The sequence below is a fragment of the Portunus trituberculatus genome, chromosome 47, assembly GCF_017591435.1.
Source record: "Portunus trituberculatus isolate SZX2019 chromosome 47, ASM1759143v1, whole genome shotgun sequence".
NCBI lineage: Eukaryota > Metazoa > Arthropoda > Malacostraca > Decapoda > Portunidae > Portunus > Portunus trituberculatus.
Window position 1 is genome coordinate 33,301,270 of NC_059301.1, and position 18,945 is coordinate 33,320,214.

General features: G+C 42.2%; 1 protein-coding gene across 5 annotated transcripts in view; it reads right to left on the minus strand.

Annotated features, from left to right (window-relative positions):
• LOC123498108 overlaps positions 1-18,945 on the minus strand; it is a 29,436-nt gene that overhangs the window by 6,294 nt on the left and 4,197 nt on the right. For all 5 annotated transcript variants that reach the window (XM_045245249.1, XM_045245248.1, XM_045245247.1 and 2 more), the window contains 6 exons: positions 18,555-18,662; positions 18,097-18,273; positions 17,174-17,263; positions 16,660-16,872; positions 16,300-16,487; positions 15,818-15,989 (listed from right to left, as the gene is read on the minus strand). In XM_045245249.1, the coding sequence (XP_045101184.1) occupies positions 15,818-15,989; positions 16,300-16,487; positions 16,660-16,872; positions 17,174-17,263; positions 18,097-18,273; positions 18,555-18,662 (948 nt within the window). The remainder of the gene's footprint in view (positions 1-15,817; positions 15,990-16,299; positions 16,488-16,659; positions 16,873-17,173; positions 17,264-18,096; positions 18,274-18,554; positions 18,663-18,945) is intronic.

Below are 18,945 nucleotides of genomic sequence, written 5' to 3' on the forward strand. Positions count from 1 at the left end.
ACTTCATTTATTCAATGAATAATGTTTACAGCTCTTCTGTGATTATTAGAGCAGCCAGTCTTCTGTAGGTGGCTATATTTGTACACTGCAGCTGATTGGCAGTCCCAAGAGAGGGTTTGGAATGCAGTAATACCCCGTGGAATGCTTCCTCCAAGATGAGTATACTTTTATAAGAGTAGTTTATCTGCCTATATTATATTTTGTTATGGTTTGTTATGTTTCTGTGCAATAATTATTATTTACGAAAAAAAAAAATTTCTTACCTGAAAAAAAAAAAAAAATAGGGATGCTCTTTTTGGGGAGGCTGGAAATGATTAATGGCATTTCAATGGGAAAAACTGTTTTAAGATATGAGCTTTTTGAGATACAAGGTCCGTCAAGAAACAAATTAAACTCGTATCTCAAGGTACCACTGCATGTATATACAGGTGTCCCTCGGTTAACGATCGACTACTTAACGATATTTCGCTCATACGATCCCTCCAAATTAATCCCTATTTTTTGGTTAACGATCGCCAAAATTCGGTTAACGATCGGATTGACCAATCGCAATCGCGATCGCAATCGCGATCGCAGCGCCTCCATCCACCCGCGGCCCGTGCAGTAAACACACCACAGTCTTTCCCGCTGTTTTGATTGTGCAACAACAACTCTATCACGCTCGCTCTAAACTTCTTTTTGTGCTTATTTGTGATCAAGTGAACTTAGTGATGGCTTCCAAGCGACCCAACGATTGTTCTCCACCGGAGATAAGGCTAAAAATCGAGAAAGAGCATTGGCCTTGATATTAAGTTGAACATTGTGACTCGTCATGAGGGTGGTGAAGGGGTAAACTCTATTGCTCGTGCCCTTGGTTTATCTCAATCAACTGTATCAACAGTTCTCCAGAAAAAGTACAAGTGAAGCAGCAGGCCAACCAAGTCACAAACCTGCACAAACACACAACAACTCGTAACAGGGAACCGATTATGGAAAAATTGGAACGTTTGCTGAGGCTATGGATTGAAGACCACACACACCGCCGCATGCCTCTTTCTACCCAACTCGTTACTACTAAGGCACTGAGCCTGTGGGAGGACCTGAAACCAGAATTCAACATAGGCGAGACAGTGTCCTTCAAGGCCAGTAAGGGGTGGTTTGAACGTTTCAAACATCGTGAGTCTACACAACCTCAAGGTTAGTGGGAGGCAGCGAGTTCGGATCAACCGCTGCAACGCCTTCAAGCCTTTGCTTAAAGAGCGCATCGAGGAAGGAGGTTATTCAGCCAAGCAGGTTCTAAACTTTGACGAGACAGGCCTGTATTGGAAGAAGATGTCATCGAGAACGTTTATAGCAAAGGAGGAGAAGTCGGCACCAGGATTCAAGGCATCTAAAGACAGGTTAACATTATTGGTGGGGGGGAATGCCGCTGGTGATCTTAAGCTTAAACCATGCCTTATTTACCATTCCCAAAACCCAAGAGCTCTGTCTGGCTATATTAAGGAATATTTGCCCGTAGTATGGAAGGCAAACAAAAAGGGGTGGATGACGACTGTTATCATGCAAAGTTACGTGACAGGATACCTCTCCAAATTCCTAAAAGAATATGCTGCCCAAAACAACATTGCTAATAGATTTCTCTTGCTGTGTGACAACGCCCCAGCCACCCAGAGAGCATGAATGACTGGGCAGATAATATTGAGGTCATGTTTATGCCCCAAACACAACTGCCCTCATCCAGCCGATGGACCAAGGAGTCATCGCTACTTTCAAGGCCTATTACCAGCGGCGCACCATGAAACAGCTGTTGGCCTGCATTGACACCCTGACAAGCCGACCATGAAACAATTTTGGAAGGATTATAACATTAAAAGGGATCGACAACATCGACGAGTCATGGAAGGAGGTGTCCAAGTCGGCAATGAATGGATGTTGGCGTAATTTGTGGCCTGAGTGCGTGGAACGTAAACAGGAAGTCCCTGTCGATGTTACAGCAGTAAGGAAAGACATCGTTCATATCTCCCATAAGGCAGGCTTCAATGAGGTGGACGAGAATGACGACAAGAACTGCTGGACAGTCATTCTGAGCCTCTCTCCAACGACGACCTCATGGAGTTGGAGAAACAAAATACTTTGGAGGAAATGGAGGAGGACAAGGAGCCTGAAAGAACCCTCTCCGTCAAGATTTTCGAGGAGATTTTAATCATATTAACCAGGCCATACATCTTCTCCAGGAGAATGACCCCAACCCAAACCGAAGTAATGGCGTGACTAATGCTATAGAAAATGACATGAAAGTGTATAAAGAACTATTTGAGGCAAAGAAAAGGATGGCAAAACAGACAGTCATCTCATCTTTCTTCAAACCACTCACCGCCCAAGCAACCCCATCCACATCCCAAGCAACCCCATCTACCGATCAAGCAACTCCATCCACCTCCCAAGCTACCCCATCCACCTCAAAAGCAATCCCATCTACTTCCATAGGAGTCATCTCGTCGTACTTCAAAGTTCGTCCTGCTACCTCGAAAAAAACTCCACCCACTTCCAAAACAACTCCATCCACCTCCAAAACAACTCCACCCACATCCAATCTATCCTTCACATCCACCGTAACCTTGAGTGACGATGAGGAGAGCCTGGATGACCCACCCCCACTGGAAAACGTATTCTCTCAAGAATTTGAAGGGTTTGAAGCAGCTGACCGAGTTTGGGTCGGGTGTGGGCATGATGAGATTTAATCCTCCAAGGCCCTGTGTCCCCTCGGGGGGCACAAAACAACACACTACGCATATCACATCCACTCCTCAAGGTAAGTACTACCAATTCTAAAGGTGTAAATAACAACTAACAACATAGAAAGTGTCGTTTATTTACGCATCGCGAAATACATGTATGTAGTTGATAATTTCAAATCCCTCAGTTAGCGATCGTTTCGGTTAGCGATCTGTTTTTGGGAAACGTAACCCTATCGTTAACCAAGGGATACCTGTATAGTATATACATATATACAGTGGTACCTTGAGATACGAGTTTTATTTGTTCCGTGACTGAGCTCATATCTCGAAAAAAAAATTTTCCCATTGAAATGCATTGAAATGCCATTAATCTGTTCCAACCTCCCCAAAAAGGCACCCCTATTTTTTTTTTACGTGTTTTCAGGAAAAATAAAAAAGGCATCTATAAATAATAATTTTTGCACAGAATCATAACAAACCATAACAAATTATAATATAGGCAGGTAAACTACTCTTATAAAGTATACTCATCTTGGAGGAAGCATTCCACGGGGCATTACTGCATTCCAAACCCTCTCTTGGGACTGCCAATCAGCTGCAGTGTACAAATATAGCCACCTACAGAAGACTGGCTGCTCCAATAATCACAGAAGAGCTCATTGATGATACTGTAAACATTATTCATTGAATAAATGAATTTTGAGAGAGAGAGAGAGAGAGAGAGAGAGAGAGAGAGAGAGAGAGAGAGAGAGAGAGAGAGAGAGAGAGAGAGAGAGAGAGAGAGAGAGAGAGAGAGAGAGAGAGAGAGAGAGAGAGAGAGAGAGAGAGAGAAAAAGAGGGGGGGGGGGAAAGGTGTGTAAAGGTTTGTTTACATTGTTCTCCCCAGTCTGTGATAAGCGTGATGGAGGCGGTAGGGGGAGATGGAGAAATTTGTTTTGCCTTTTCAGTTACATACACATGCATACTATATCAATGCATGAAAATATATAAGATAACACATTTTTGGCTAATAGGGATAAATGGTGGAGAAGGAGGGAGAGAGGGAGCAGCAGGCACCATTCACACATAAACATTAAACAAATTATTTGTCCTCTCTGCGGCCAACCTTCGGTTCGGTACCCTTGAGTACATTATCAGCTTGGTCCCTCTTTAAAGTGCTGAGAAGGTTGACCTTTCTTGGACATCCCCTTAGCTCGGAAGCTGGGGGTCTCTTCAAGGTAGCGTACTCGAAAGAAAAAGTTGCTGGTCGGGAAACTACGTAGTCAAATTTTTTTTTTTTTTTTTTTCATAGACACGCTGCTGCTTTTTTTTTTATCAGTAAAAAGTTCAGACCTTGTTTTTCAAATCAGTGTAAAATTCACAGATTTTTTATTTTTTTTTTTATTATCAGTGAAAAGCAGATTTTTTTTTTTTTTTTTTTTTTTTGATCAGTGAAAAGTTCAGATTTTTTTTTTTTCCAAACTGACCGAGGTTATATAAGGAAGTCCACTACCGAGTATTGGCAGTCTCAGCACAGTCTTCTTAATGAGAGGAGCTTCTCCAAGAGAGCCTCTGACTGTACCTCCCCTGTTGCTTTGGTCCCCACCTCCTTCAGGTAAGCCGAGCCGACGGCATGCATACTGCATTTGGTACTACTTTGGGGGTCATTTATTTAGACTTCCCCCTTCCCCCCTTTCCTTCCAGGGAGGGGGGGAGCCTCTTCCCCCACCAGGGAAGTGGTTTTTCAGTGTATTGCTTGACGGTATACTTTGGTAGGGCATAGTCTTTTAGACTTTCCCTCCTTCCCCCTTCTCCCTTTGGAACGTTGGGATGTAGACCCTTCACCTTCATAGAAGAGTGTCTCGAGAAGGGGGTTCTTTTTTTCCTTGTGGTACTAGAACACGAGCTCCCTCCACGTTACTGTCTGGGATCGTGTCTCTTAGACCTCAGGAGTTGAGAAGCCTTTGCTTCTTATACCTGTTATTGTTATCCTTGTGGTATGACTAGCTACATGCTTAATCCACCATTTTCTTTGATGCATATGATTTTGTATGTCAACAGGTCCAGCGAACTCTACTTCCATTCTATAAGCTTGTACTCAAGAGGACACAGCCTGCTCCCTGTCCTTTGAGATCTTAAACCTTCCCCAGCGAGTCCCAACACCATCCCTGCACCTCCAGTGATCATCACAGTCAGTCCCAACAGCCATGCCTGTAGCACGTTCCCGCTCCTCCTCACGAAGTTCAGGAGGGGAATGCAAGAACTACTCGGGAAGCAAAGATAAATGGAGGGGTCATCTCTGTTTGAGGCATGCTTCCTGCATTAACCATGATGCTGCCTTGTGGTACCCTGACTGCTGTGACAAATGCATTAAACTTCTGGAGGACTCCAAATCCAAGAATCAAGACGTGTCCTCCAAGGCACATGCGATTCTGAAGGAGTTAATGAGAGGCGCGGAAGCAGCAGCCACCAGGAAAGACATCTGGTTTCGTCTCCCAGGAGGTCTTTGCCTTACGATTCAAGGACTGGATGGGCACGTTCAATAACATGAAATCGGTTAGAGCAGAGCCACTTCTTTCCACCCACAACCAGGCTCCTCAAAGTTGTGCTCCGGCCTCCTCATCAGAAACCCTAAAACCCACAATGGATCTACTCTCCGCTGCCATCTCAGAGGCTCAGATCCAATCTGATAGGGAATCAAGCAGACGTAAGCCTCTTATAGATCCTCCTAACTCTCAATCTCCTCAAAACCCCAAACAAGATCAGTTGGCCCCCAGGAACCGCAAATCTTCACATAGATCTCACTCTCCTTCTCAAGGGTCACGAAAACGCTCGCGCCATATCTCGAGCCCAGGGATGTCTTCAGAGAAACCTCCTTCTAAATACTCGAGGAGGCACCTCCCCAGTCGGGAAAGATCTAAATCCCCCTCTTCCTCTCTCCGTGATGAATTTGAGGAATTCCATCGCTTCAGGGATCAGTGCAAGAGAGAGACACGGTTCTAGTCGAGTTCCCAGCCAAGAACGGAAGGATCGTCTCCACAGCAGAAGACGCTCCGATAACAAACATCGGCCCTCTTGCCACTCTCCTGAAGAAAGACGTCTCGAATCTAGGAGCAGCAGCCGTTCCTCATGAGAGCGAGCTTACTCTAGATCTCCTTCCTGTCATTCCAACTCCAATGAGGGTTCTCCGTTTAGATCCTACATGAGTGAAGCTTCTTCTCGCCTGGCTTCACCAATGGATCTTCTGCCAGACCACTGTTCTCGGAATTTGTTCGGGACAGACAGTGAGGACGAGTCACCACCTGAACCTTGCCCTCCAATCCAATCAAGCCCTTCCCTTTCTGGCTGGAGACCATCAACAAGTCATCCTACTGACGAGCTCGTTCCAGATTCCCATTCAGCCAAGGAGATGCGTCCTGACCTCACCTACTACTTCATGTCGTTGGACGCACGCCTAGACGAAGAGGGCTTAGTGGCCAGAGACCTACCAAAGGTACCCCGGCGCTGCCTCCACCTGGCCAAGAAAAACCATCGCCAAGTGGTAGCTTTCCTTGACCCCTCCGAATACCCGGCCCTAGAATATATTGGTCGCCTCAGTAGAGTGGGTTCGCAGAAAGAACACAATCCGTCCGAACGTGACCTCCTTCATTCCCTGAACCACATTGTTCAAGCAGGGGAAAAGCACAACTTCGGATTTGACTGGAAAGTAGACGATCACTTATGCCAAGACAGCGACTTCATTGTCAACAAATCTGAAGTGCTCAAACAGTATGCCAACGTTGTGAGCCAGGCAAAAGGCTTCGGCGATGAAGCCAAACGCCCGCCTCTTCATCCTCATGTCCCACTGCGGACCGAAGGCTCCAAACTACAAAGGTTGGTAAGCTTTCTCGAGGCTGGTTCCCTTTCCCCTACAAGTCACCATCTTCGTAAGGGTTACCGAGAGGGACGAACCACCAGGGAGCCCTCAAAAGTGGATCGAGACATCGACCATGAATATCGAAGGGCCACTCGCTCCGCTCTGGGAATCAAACTAGCATGGCAATTTTTACATAACATTGCCAACGTCTCTTCAACCTCGGCCCAAAACAAAGTCAGTGCCTTCAAAGCAGTGGTCGATGCCTTCCAGAAAGACGTCGACAGCAACATGAACTACCAAGTCACTAGGGCAGTCCATAACTGCGGGAACTTGATTGAAATTTCTACTCGCGACATGCCACAGGCGGATGTCCAGGCTGCAGTCCAAGATCTTCCCCTCCCTGCCGGTCCTACTCTCGTCCATGAATCGGCAGCTGAAACCATTCAATCGACTCTCCAAAAACCAGAGGATCGTCAGCTAGCCATCATAAGGGACCGTCCACTCAAAGATCATCGCCGGAGCTTCAAACAAAGCTCCTCTAACTTTCAACACAGGTCCCCTTACAAACCATCATCCAACTCCACTGCTCCAGACTTCGTACCAGTTCGCAAACCAACGAGACTGGCACGGCCTTCCATCTACGTCCCAAAATCTAAGGCCCCCAATTCACATTACGGAGGCAATGAACCTAAGATCCGCGAGACTTCTCCAGGATTCAGCATTGGGCAGGCACACTAGAGGTAGACTTGATGGCAACCACCTTCAACTCAAAATTGTCAACATTCATCTGTCCCTTCCAACATCCACAAGCAGCAGCAGTGGACATTCTCTCAACCCGATGGAACAGGTGACAGAAAGCATATTTGTTCCCCCCCAATGTTGATGCTCGACTAACTTCTACCTCAGATCCAGAGCTTCAAGGGAACACTGTTCCTCATCTTGGATCCTCGCTCTTCATCAACACGCCCAACTCAACTAGTGTCCTGGGCAATGGACTCACTACTTCTCCTCCATCCCCCCAGCCAGTCTGCGGGTGGCAGGACTCACCTAGCACCATGGTCTCCATCTGCTCCATGGATCGCGCTACGTTTTTGCACCGCATCTTCAGCAGAAGGTACGGAAAAGAAGTGGCAGCCTCACTAATCAAAGGCTTTCATGAGTCCACAAGCCGGCAACAAGAACACGCCTGGTGTGCTTTCCAAGACTGGATCAGGAGCAGACCAATCACAATCTTATCCCTGCCTCTCCTTCTCCAGTTATGCTACGGTTCCAGAACTTTGCCTCTCAAACCATCACCTCAAATAAATCAGCTTTAGCTCTTCCGATAAAAGAGGATACGGGTCTAGATTTATCAGATCGACATTTTATCCTTCTCCTAAAGTCCTTGTTCCTTGAGAAACCTCCTCAACAATTCCCGGAGATTCTGTGGAATCTGACAAAGGTTCTCCAATTCCTCCGCCAACCTCGCTTCAGGAACACTGACGCATCGGAAGAAGATTTGCTCCATAAATGCCTTATCCTCACAGCACTAGCTACGGGTAACCTTGGAGCGGAAATGGCACCCTTCTCTCGCGAGGGCATTTCACACCGTCAAGATGGCTCCATTGTCTTAGCAGTGCGTCCAGATTTCCTTTACAAGAATCAGAGCGCAAACCGCACTCCTTCTTCTATAGTTATTCGTCCTTTGGCCAGAAACCAACTTTGCCCAGTATTGGATCTCACACAATACCTAGCAAAGTCTACCACAACTCAAGGGCACCTCTTTATTCATCCAGTCTCAAGGAGACCCCTTAACCGGGGCCAGATCTCCTTTTGAGTTTGTAAACTCATTAGAGAAGCAGATCCTTCAGGCATTCCCCAACTACATGATCTGCGACGGGCTGCAGCCTCTATCGCTTGGACTCGTGGTGTTTCAACTACCCAGATTACTCAAAGTGCATTCTGGTCAAACTCGAATGTCTTTATCAAGCGATACCTTAAACAATGCTTGGCCCCTCAATGTGTGGCACTCGGAACCAAAGCCTAGCTCCTAGTGTCCAAATTTTTGTTTTTCTTTGAAGGAATATATATTTCTGTTAAGAGAATAATGTTATCTTATCCATTATTCTACATATTTGTTATGTTTGACAAATTCTGTATATTAAAGGAGTACTGTTACCCTTTGTTTCTTCATCCTTATTATGTACGACAGATCTTGCCTCCCTCCTCCCCTTAGCCCAAAGCTAAGGGAGGAGACCACCAAGACCTGTGTGGATACCGGCTTCCAGGGCTCCCTCTAATGGAAGCTCGGACTGCTCCTCCTCCAAAAACTCTGGAAGGTCAGGTTGGCCGCTGCCAACCACGGTATCAACCGAAGGTTGGCCGCAGAGAGAACAAATAGGTGTGTTGTTGCAAACTTCTATATTTGTCCTCTCAAGGCCAACCTTCGATGATTCCTCCTCCTCCCACATCAGTTATCCGCTGGTGGGCCTCTAGCCTGTGCCGAAACAGCCAACACTCGGTAGCAGACTTCCTTATATAACCTCGGTCGGTTGAAAAAAAATAAATAATCTGTGAACTTTTCACTGATCGGGAAAAAAGAAAAAAAAAACTTTTCACTGATCCAAAAAAAAAAGTCTGAACTTATTACTGATTAAAAAAAAAAAAAAAAAAAAAAATGCAGCGTATCTGCAAAAAAAAAAAATAAATAAATAAATAAAAAAACAACAAAAAATTACTACATAGTTTCCCGACCAGCAACTTTTTCTTTAGAGTACTCTAGAGTACTCTACCTCGAAGAGCCCCCAGCTTCTGAGCTAAGGGGGATGTCCAAGAAAGGTCAACCTTCTCAGCACTTTAAAGAGGGACCAAGCCGGTAACGTACCCAGGGGTACCCAACCAAAGGTTGGCCGCAGAGAGGACAAATATAGAAGTTTGCAACAACACACCTAAAACTGCAGTTCCTTAGGGAGGAGGAGGAGGAAAAAAAAAAAAAATAAATAAATAAATAAAATAAAATGACCACATTGTAGCTCGTATTTAAAAAAACTTTTATCTCAGGCAGCTCGTATCTCAAGGTACCACTGCATATATATATATATATATATATATATATATATATATATATATATATATATATATATATATATATATATATATATATATATATATATATATATATATATATATATATATATATATATATATATATATATATATATATATATATATATATATATATATATATATATATATATATATATATATATATATATATATATATATATATATATATATATATATATATATATATATATATATATATATATATATATATATATATATATATATATATATATATATATATATATATATATATATATATATATATATATATATATATATATATATATATATATATATATATATATATATATATATATACACACACACACACACATACAATGGATTGCTGACTAATTTAAATAAATTCACACAAATGTTTTTTTTTAGCATGCTAAACAAACATTTACCATGATGAAAAGAATATGCAGGCCATAGTGAGACAGACTCATTGTCAGTTTAGAGCAGTGGTTCCCAACCTTTTGGCACTTGCAACCCCTTACCTAAAAGTTTGAAACCCATGTGACCCCCTGCTTAACCCCTTCACTACGGTGATGCCTATGTGGGCGTCATGAAGCCCCAGTAGCAAATACGGTGATGCCTACGTAGACGTCATATTTCTTTTCTGAGCTTTCTTCAGTTCAGTTGTCCCGTATAGTGTGTTGGATACCAACTACACACGCCGTACGCTGGCCTTGAAATCCTAGTGCTCCTCCCACCATCCTTGTCTCCACCAATCACTAAAGATAAGCTACATGCGTCCCGCCTTGTGTCTAAAATTACCCAATGGCATAGACTGTTCCCATCTCTCTCTCTCTCTCTCTCTCTCTCTCTCTCTCTCTCTCTCTCTCTCTCTCTCTCTCTCTCTCTCCTCCCCATCTCTCCTCCTCCCTCCCTCCCCATCCCTCCCCATCTCCTCTCGAAGATAAGTTACATCGTCCCGCCTTGCAACATTCGTGACACACACACACACACACACACACACACACACACACACACACACACACACACACACACACACACACACACACACACACACACACACACACACACACACACACACGGGACATCGTCGATGGCGGATGTGGTCGCTGAGCTCCAGAGCAATCATCTCTAATTCTACAGTTACCATTGCCTAAGAGTAACCAAGGTGGGAAAGGAGCTGGTAATGTTTGTCCCGTCTCCATATAGTCATGTTAACTGTTGATTAGCAAAATAATGTCCAGGAAGGTAAATATAAACTGTAGCCTGCGTTTGAGCCATCAGCTGGTTTGTTTACATCTGCGCAACATGGCGGCCGTGAACTCGAAAGATGAATCAGACTTCACAGGATTTCAAGGAATAATGGAGAAGAGCGCTTATGTGAAGAAAATTCTGGAGTTGGAAGGTAAAATTGAAAACTGTTTGAAAAGTATGGGGCCTGGAAACGAGTTATGACAATGTAATGAAAGAGTGTGCCGATATGAAGAAGGAAAATGAAGCACTGAAAGAGGAAGTTAAGCTAATTAAAGTGAATTGCGAAAAATGTGGAGAATCTCTAGGAAAAGTGATGGAGAAGCAGGCTGAATGGAAAAAAGTCAGGAAGTGGAAAGAAAGGAGGTAAATTACAAAGTTGCAAGTCTGGAAAAGGAAATCAAAGAGTCTGGGAGAAAACTTTGGGCCTTGCTGAAATTATAGATCAACAGATCATAGAAGAGAAGATTGCTGAGAAAGTGGTGAAGGTTATTAAGTCAAATGAGACATTGGTGAGGGAAACTGTAGACAAAAAGAGATGTGTGGTGATATTTGGTGTGGAGGAGGATAAGACACCGAGTAAAATGGAGAGAGAAAAACATAAAAAGGTGATAAATAATATCATTAATGTGGTGCAGGAGGAGGAAAAGACCTAGTACAAGAAATAGAGGACTTCCATAGAATTGGAAAGTTCACAAGAGAAGGTATGAGGCCAATAAGAATCAAACTTAAGTCACAAAAGGATGTAGATGAATTGGTGGAGAAGTCATGGAGGCTAGCCCAGCAGGAAACAACAAGGAAGATTTGGTTGAGAAGAGATCTCGGTGAAAAGGAAAGAGAAATGTTAAATGAGTTGAGAAAGGAGGCTTTGAAAAAAATGAAGAGAGGACAGAAGAGGAGAAGAAAGAGTTTTTCTGGAGAATCTTGGATATGAGACTGAGGAAGTGGTTCATAACCCAGAAAAGTACAGCAAGAAAGGACTAAAGAAACTTACGTATGAGCGAATGTAATGTATTCCAACATAAATGGAGTGATATCGGGATTTTAGAACTCAACGATTACTTGAGGGACAAGAACCCAGATATTGTGGGTCTTACTGAAACAAAACTGAGAGAGGAGAAGACCTGATGATGGTTGGAGAAGGAAATATAATGTTTGGAAAAGAAATAGAGTAGGTAAGATGGGAGGAGGAGTGATGTTGCTGGTTAAAAAGATATAAAGGTGGATCAAGTGAAAGAAGGTATGGGAAAGGCAGAAGTGCTAAAGATCAGAGCAGAAACTAATGAAGGAAAAAGAGGCACTACATAGTGGTGTACGTACCACCTAAGACAAATGCATGGTCAGTACAGGAATATGAAGAAATGATAAGTGATACAGGAACATGTCTGGAAGAAATGTTGGGTGGCTGTGAACGAACTATAATGATGGGAGATTTTAATTGTAAAGAGGTGTGTTGGGAGGACTGGTCAATGGAAGGATCAGAGACAACATGGGGAAATACACTATTGACACTGGCAATGGAAAATGTGTTAACTCAGTGGGTCAAAGAAGATACTAGGTTTGGAGGAGAGGGAGCATCGTCAAGACTGGACTTGGTCTTTAGTACAGAGCCAATGGTCATTGAGGAGATGAGGGTGGAGTGCCCTTTAGCAAAGAGTGATCATGCAGTTTTGGAGTTCAAGGTGATAGATGAAGAGAAATCTAGAAGAAATGAAGAATATAAAGTGGGAAGATGGAATTATGCCAAGACAGATTTTGGAAACCTAAAGAAATTCTTTCAAGAGACAAATTGGATGAAATTCAAGAGTGCTAAGGAGCAAATGAAAAGTGGAAGGAATTTATAAAAATATACAAAGAAGGTGAGAAAAATTTGTACCAATAAGACAACATAGAGAAGTTGGAAAGCAGGACTGGTTTAACGATAGATGTGAAAAGGCTAGAACAAGAAAAGAGGATGCATGGAAGAGGTGGAGAAGGAAAAGACGGATTAAGCAGTGGGAAAGTTACAAAAGAGCAAGAAATGAATATGTGTTGATTAGAAGAGAAGAAAGAAAGAAACAAGAAAAGGATATAATTGATAAATGTAAAGACCAACCAAGGCTTTTTACAGACATGTGAACAACAACATCAAAAATAGAGAAAGTATTGAAAGTTTAGAAGTAAATGGAGTATGCAGTGAAGATCCCAGGAAATGGCAGAGGCTATGAATGGATGCTTTCGGAAGGTATTCACAAAGGAGACTGCTTTTGACAAACCACTGGTAATGGAACAGAAAGGGATTATGAAGGAGTTTCAAGTAACTGTGGAGGAGATCAAGAATATGATGGGGAGTTTAGAAGTGAGAAAAGCTGTGGGACCTGATGGGGTATCAGGATGGATTTTAAGAGAATGCAGGAGCAACTGGCAGAAAAAGTTTGTGAAGTAATTGATGCCTCATTAAGGGAAGGTGTAGTGCCCCAAGACTGGAAAAGAGCTAACATTGTCCCAATCTATAAATCAGGTAACAAGAGAGACCCATTGAACTATAGACCAGTGTCACTTACAAGTGTGGTAGCTAAGATGTGTGAGAGGGTGGTGAAGAATAGATGGACAGACTTCTTGGAGAAAAATGACATACTTTGTGAGTGTCAATTTGGTTTTAGAAAAGGGCGTTCATGCACGACAAACCTGATATGTTACTATTCGAGGGTGATAGATGTAATACAGGAAAGAGATGGTTGGGCTGATGGAATATATCTGGATTTAAAAAAGGCCTTTGATAAGGTACCACACCGGAGACTGATCTGGAAACTTGAAATGGTAGGAGGAGTGCATGGCAGTTTACTAAAATGGATGGAAGACTTTTGGTAGGAAGAGAAATGAGAACAATAATTAAGGACAGACCATCAGAATGGGGCTTGGTGGAGAGTGGAGTTCCACAGGGATCAGTGTTGGCACCAGTAATGTTCGCGGTCTACATAAATGACATGGTGGATGGGGTGTCCAGTTATGTGAGCCTATTTGCAGACGATGCAAAATTGTTAAGAAAAGTGAGATGTGACAAAGATTGCGAACTACTCCAGGAAGACTTGGACAGAATATGGAAATGGAGCTGTACATGGCAAATGGAGTTCAACACGACAAAATGCAAGAAAATAGAGTTTGGCAAGAGTGAAAGAAGAATCAGGAGTATGTACAAGATAGGAAATGAAGACATAAAACCAGTCATGAAGAAAAAGACCTTGGGGTGACAATTACCAATGACCTATCGCCAGAGAGACATATAAACAAAATAATTGGAGAAGTATTGAACTTATTGAGGAACATAAGAGTGGCGTTCGTATATTTAGATGAAGAAATGATGAAGAAAATAATTACTGCAATGATAAGACCGAGGCTTGAATATGCAACAATACAGTGGGCTCGAACTTAAAGAAACACATAAGGAAACTAGAGAAAGTACAGAGGGCTGCAACAAAATGGTGCCTGACTTAAGAGATTTGACTTATGAAGACAGACTGAAAAGAATGCAACTTCCGACCCTGGAAAACAGAAGAGAAAGGGAGACCTGATAGCAATATACAGAGTGATGATTGGCATGGAAAAATGGATAGGGAAGATCTGTGTATGTGGAATGAAAGAATGTCGAGAGGGCATGGGAAAAAACTAAAATGGCCACTTATAGGAGAGATGTGAAAAATATAGCTTCCCTCATAGAAGGGTGGAAGCATGGAATAGTTTAGACGTGGAAGTGGTCAACGCAAGGAATATTCATGATTTTAAGAAAAAGCTGGACATTAATAGATATGGAGACGGGACAACACGAGCATAGCTCTTTTCCGTATGTTACAATTAGGTAAATACAATTAGGTAAATACACACACACACACACACACACACACACACACACACACACACACACACACACACACACACACACACACACACACACACACAAGCCAGAGGACCGGGGTTCGATTCCCGGCGGGTGGAGATATTTGGGTGTGTCTCCTTTCACGTGTAGCCCCTGTTCACCTAGCAGTGAGTAGGTACGGGATGTAAATCGAGGAGTTGTGACCTTGTTGTCCCGGTGTGTGTTGTGTGCCTGGTCTCAGGCCTATCCGAAGATCGGAAATAATGAGCTCTGAGCTCGTTCCGTAGGGTAACGTCTGGCTGTCTCGTCAGAGACTGCAGCAGATCAAACAGTGAAACACACACACACACACACACACACACACACACATACAAAAACAACAATTTTCTAATCTCTCTCTCTCTCTCTCTCTCTTCTCCCTTCGTTTCCCTCTCCCTTCTCTCCCTCCCTCTCTTCCCCTCGAAAGATAAGCTACATGCGTCCCGCTTGTGTCTAAAATATTAGCAAATGTCACTCTCTCTCTCTCTTTTTCTCCGAAGAGAGAAGCGTCCACTTTCCTCTTCGAAGGCGATATAGTGACTAAAAAACAGCAGCATAATACACAAAGACGACAAGTATGACAAGCTTGCACGAGTTTCTGGCGCTCGGGCACGCAGCACTACCACCCATATATCATACGGGCTTTTTTTAACATCCGGCACGAAGGGGTTAAGGCTTACTATCAGCAGCACAGCACATTCACTCATACATAACCTATAATATCACCTAATGACATTGACCTAATGTAACACACCATTTGTTTTGCACTGAAAAAAAAAAAAAAAAAAAAAAAATGTAAGAAATAAAAAATGTAATTGATGAGATAAAATCAATATTATCCCAAGCTACTTCTGGCAAGGCTACGCGACCCCCCTGCCAAGGCTTTGCGACCCCTCAGGGGGTCGTGACCCACCGGTTGGGAACCCCTGGTTTAGAGCAACAAATAGTATGCCGCTTTCTTCTCATGGTGGAGTTGTCAAGTATGAGAAATTTAAATGGTGATAAAAAAATAAATAAATAAATAAATAAAATACTCACGCTTTCCTTGCACTGGTTCTCCAAACTAAGGTGGTAGGCAGCAGTAGTGGATTCTGTCTGGTGCTCATTGTGTTTCTGTCTGCGGCTTCGCTTGGACTTGTGTCCCACCTCACTTCCTGGCCCAGACTCTTCTGCCAGTGCACGTTTATTTCGTTCCCCATCTTGCTCACTTCTGTCAATACAAGTACAAGCATGTACATAATAAACTGTATTTTATATTGAAACAAATAACCTATCACTAAAGTAAAAGATCTTAAAATGATAATTAGCTAAACAATAAATTTAAACAGAAGTATAAAAAACAAGTTATTACTATGAACAGTGTATGACTATGAGGGAAAAGCTAATGCATCACTTCACTGTAGATTTTCTATTCTTATCAAAATATTTAATCAACTAACTAACCTAGCTGTCAAACTTGGCATACAACTAAGACAAGATTATTTTTACAATACAACTAGAGCTCTAAAATAATCACTTACCCAAATTGAACCTCTGGCACAGGTACAGTATTTCTCACAGCATTATAGATATGCCTGAGCTGCTCCTCCAACTGGTTAAGGTATTCTTCACTGTCTGTCTGCACCACCATTTCTGTAATCTCCCTCACTAGTGCTGCACACCGATATTGAAGGATACTCTTTCCTTCAAGTCTCATCTCTTGCTTCACCTACAGGAAACACTTTCATAACAAAATCACAATACAATATCATGATAAACTTTCAACCACTTTTGTCTTCCTTATACAGACAATACCCATAAAGAAAGAGACAAATAAAGCTCTCCTTCTGTATAATAATAATTACACATGATACATAAACAATCTTCCAAAGAAGTCTTACCTTGTACATGGCATTCTGAATATCTGAAGGTGTGGGGTTATATCTGCGGTACATGGAGGGTGGTGGTTCTCCACAAGGGAATAGTTCTTCATGGACAAACTCCTCAATGGCTTCCTGCATCATCTTGACAGTGGACACTCCCTGACGAGTTAGCTCATACATTTTCTGCAGTACCCGTGAGTCTACCGGTTCCTTAGTGCGGAACTTTGTGCCCTGTAGTAGACAGGAGAGCAGGGTAATGCAGTGAGTGGTGACAGAAGCCAAATATAGAGTGTTACTCACAATATATTGGCTGTCTATTGTCACTGCCAAATTTTGAAACATTCTGTTTTACACAATTTTCTAGGTTACAAATATCTATGACTCTGAAGAATGAAATATCACAAAACCTCATAAACTATGAATAATTATAATATAGAAATGCAATAATCATGCTTGAAATACAAATAAGGAATGAACAAAAAAAATTCAAACTGTGCCACCACTTTCTTGGAAGCAGCAAACTTTACACTACCTTGGTCTGTTTCCTTTTTTTGGAGTCTACTTTGCTGGACATTTTATTGGCACACTCCTCTGGGACATCAAACTCTGGCTCCTCCTTCACCTGAAACAATAAGTATCTTGTCATCATGCTATTCATAATATGTGTTATTTACTTAGTGTCACCGTGCACCAGTCAGTGTCATGAACAATAAGCTCTCATAACTGTGTAACTCCAGTCACATGGGTTATGCACTGATTATTCAAAACACAGCAGACTTCAATGCAAGCACCTGACAGCATAATGTGATTGTGTTAATGAAGAAATGTATGTGGTGTGTAAAGAAAGGATGGTGAAAGTAATGGAAGTGCACACAACAAAACTGGTTTGTCAAGTACAGAAGAAATGCCATTGAGAGAAAAAGGGGATGAAGCACAAAAAGAAATATTTGATCACATGAAAAGAACAGTAAAAAGTTATATGAAGAGAGAGTGTATGTGCATATGGTACATGCAATGGGTGCAAAAGCATATGAACTAATGAAATAAGAGAACATTTCAGTATGCAAGGGAAGGGAGAGGGAAGAGGGCAAAGAAAGGATGCCACGACTTGAAGAAATGAATATTTTTCTGTCTAGGGCTGTAGGCCATCTCCTGAAAGTATTTATTGGAACTGATGTCAGATGTGGATGGACAGAACTGGATATAATAGTATGGCTCACAACAATAATTGACCTAATTACATTAACTCTTAAATATATGTGAAGATAAAACCTTTCTTCTTAGTTGTTGCTGTAAATCTGAGAGAGAGAGAGAGAGAGAGAGAGAGAGAGAGAGAGAGAGAGAGAGAGAGAGAGAGAGAGAGAGAGAGAGAGATTACTTGAGAAAAAACAGAAAGGCCTCAAAAAAATAAACAAATAAATAAATGAATAAATAAGAGCAAGATGATTGACTTACCAGGCCTAGCACAGGATGTCCAAAATGGGTGCTCGGGTGTGGCAGTCTCACATAATACCAAGACTCCCGGACAAACCTAGATGAATAGCGTTTAAAGCTGCTCACTATTTTCCGCTTGGCCAGTTTTCTCATGTGATCGGTGGGCAGTGAATTGATGGCCAACAGAGCATTTGGCATCTGCAGAGAAAAAAGAGAGAGATGGAACTAATGTGTGGGAGGGATTACAAAAGGACACTGTAAAACATAACTAGATTTAAGATTATCCTCGGTTCTTTCTCAGCATGTTTTTAGTGAGGGTTGTTACTGAGACCACTCTTACTTGGTATTACTACTCGTCCCATGACAACTTCTCCACAATCCAATCCCTACTTTTTTAACGATCAAATCTTCTCTGTACACCATGTCTATTCCATTAAATTCATTAGGTTCATAAGAAGTGATAAATTGAAGGAACTTACCTTGTGTTGTGGGAACTTCATGATGTGAGTTATGTAAATTTCTGCAGGACAGTTTACTTTCTTGGTCACCTGGGCCCTGTTTCTGGACTTTGGCTTCACACCACTCTCCTGCAAAAGCGTACAATCTTCAATGTCTTATTCTACATATGGACTCATAGTAGATGATGAAATATGCATACATTAATGTAATACCTATCAAATACAACAATCCTGTGAAGAGGAAGACTAAAAACACCAATTGCTGAGCACATCAAGCCTGCAACAAAAATATTCTCAACAAGGACATGCATCTCCATTGCTACAAATGTAGATGCATTCCAACAACAAATACAACTTTACTTGCTTTGTATTTCCTGTGCCCCACCTTTATTCTTTTTGACAGACTTTAATG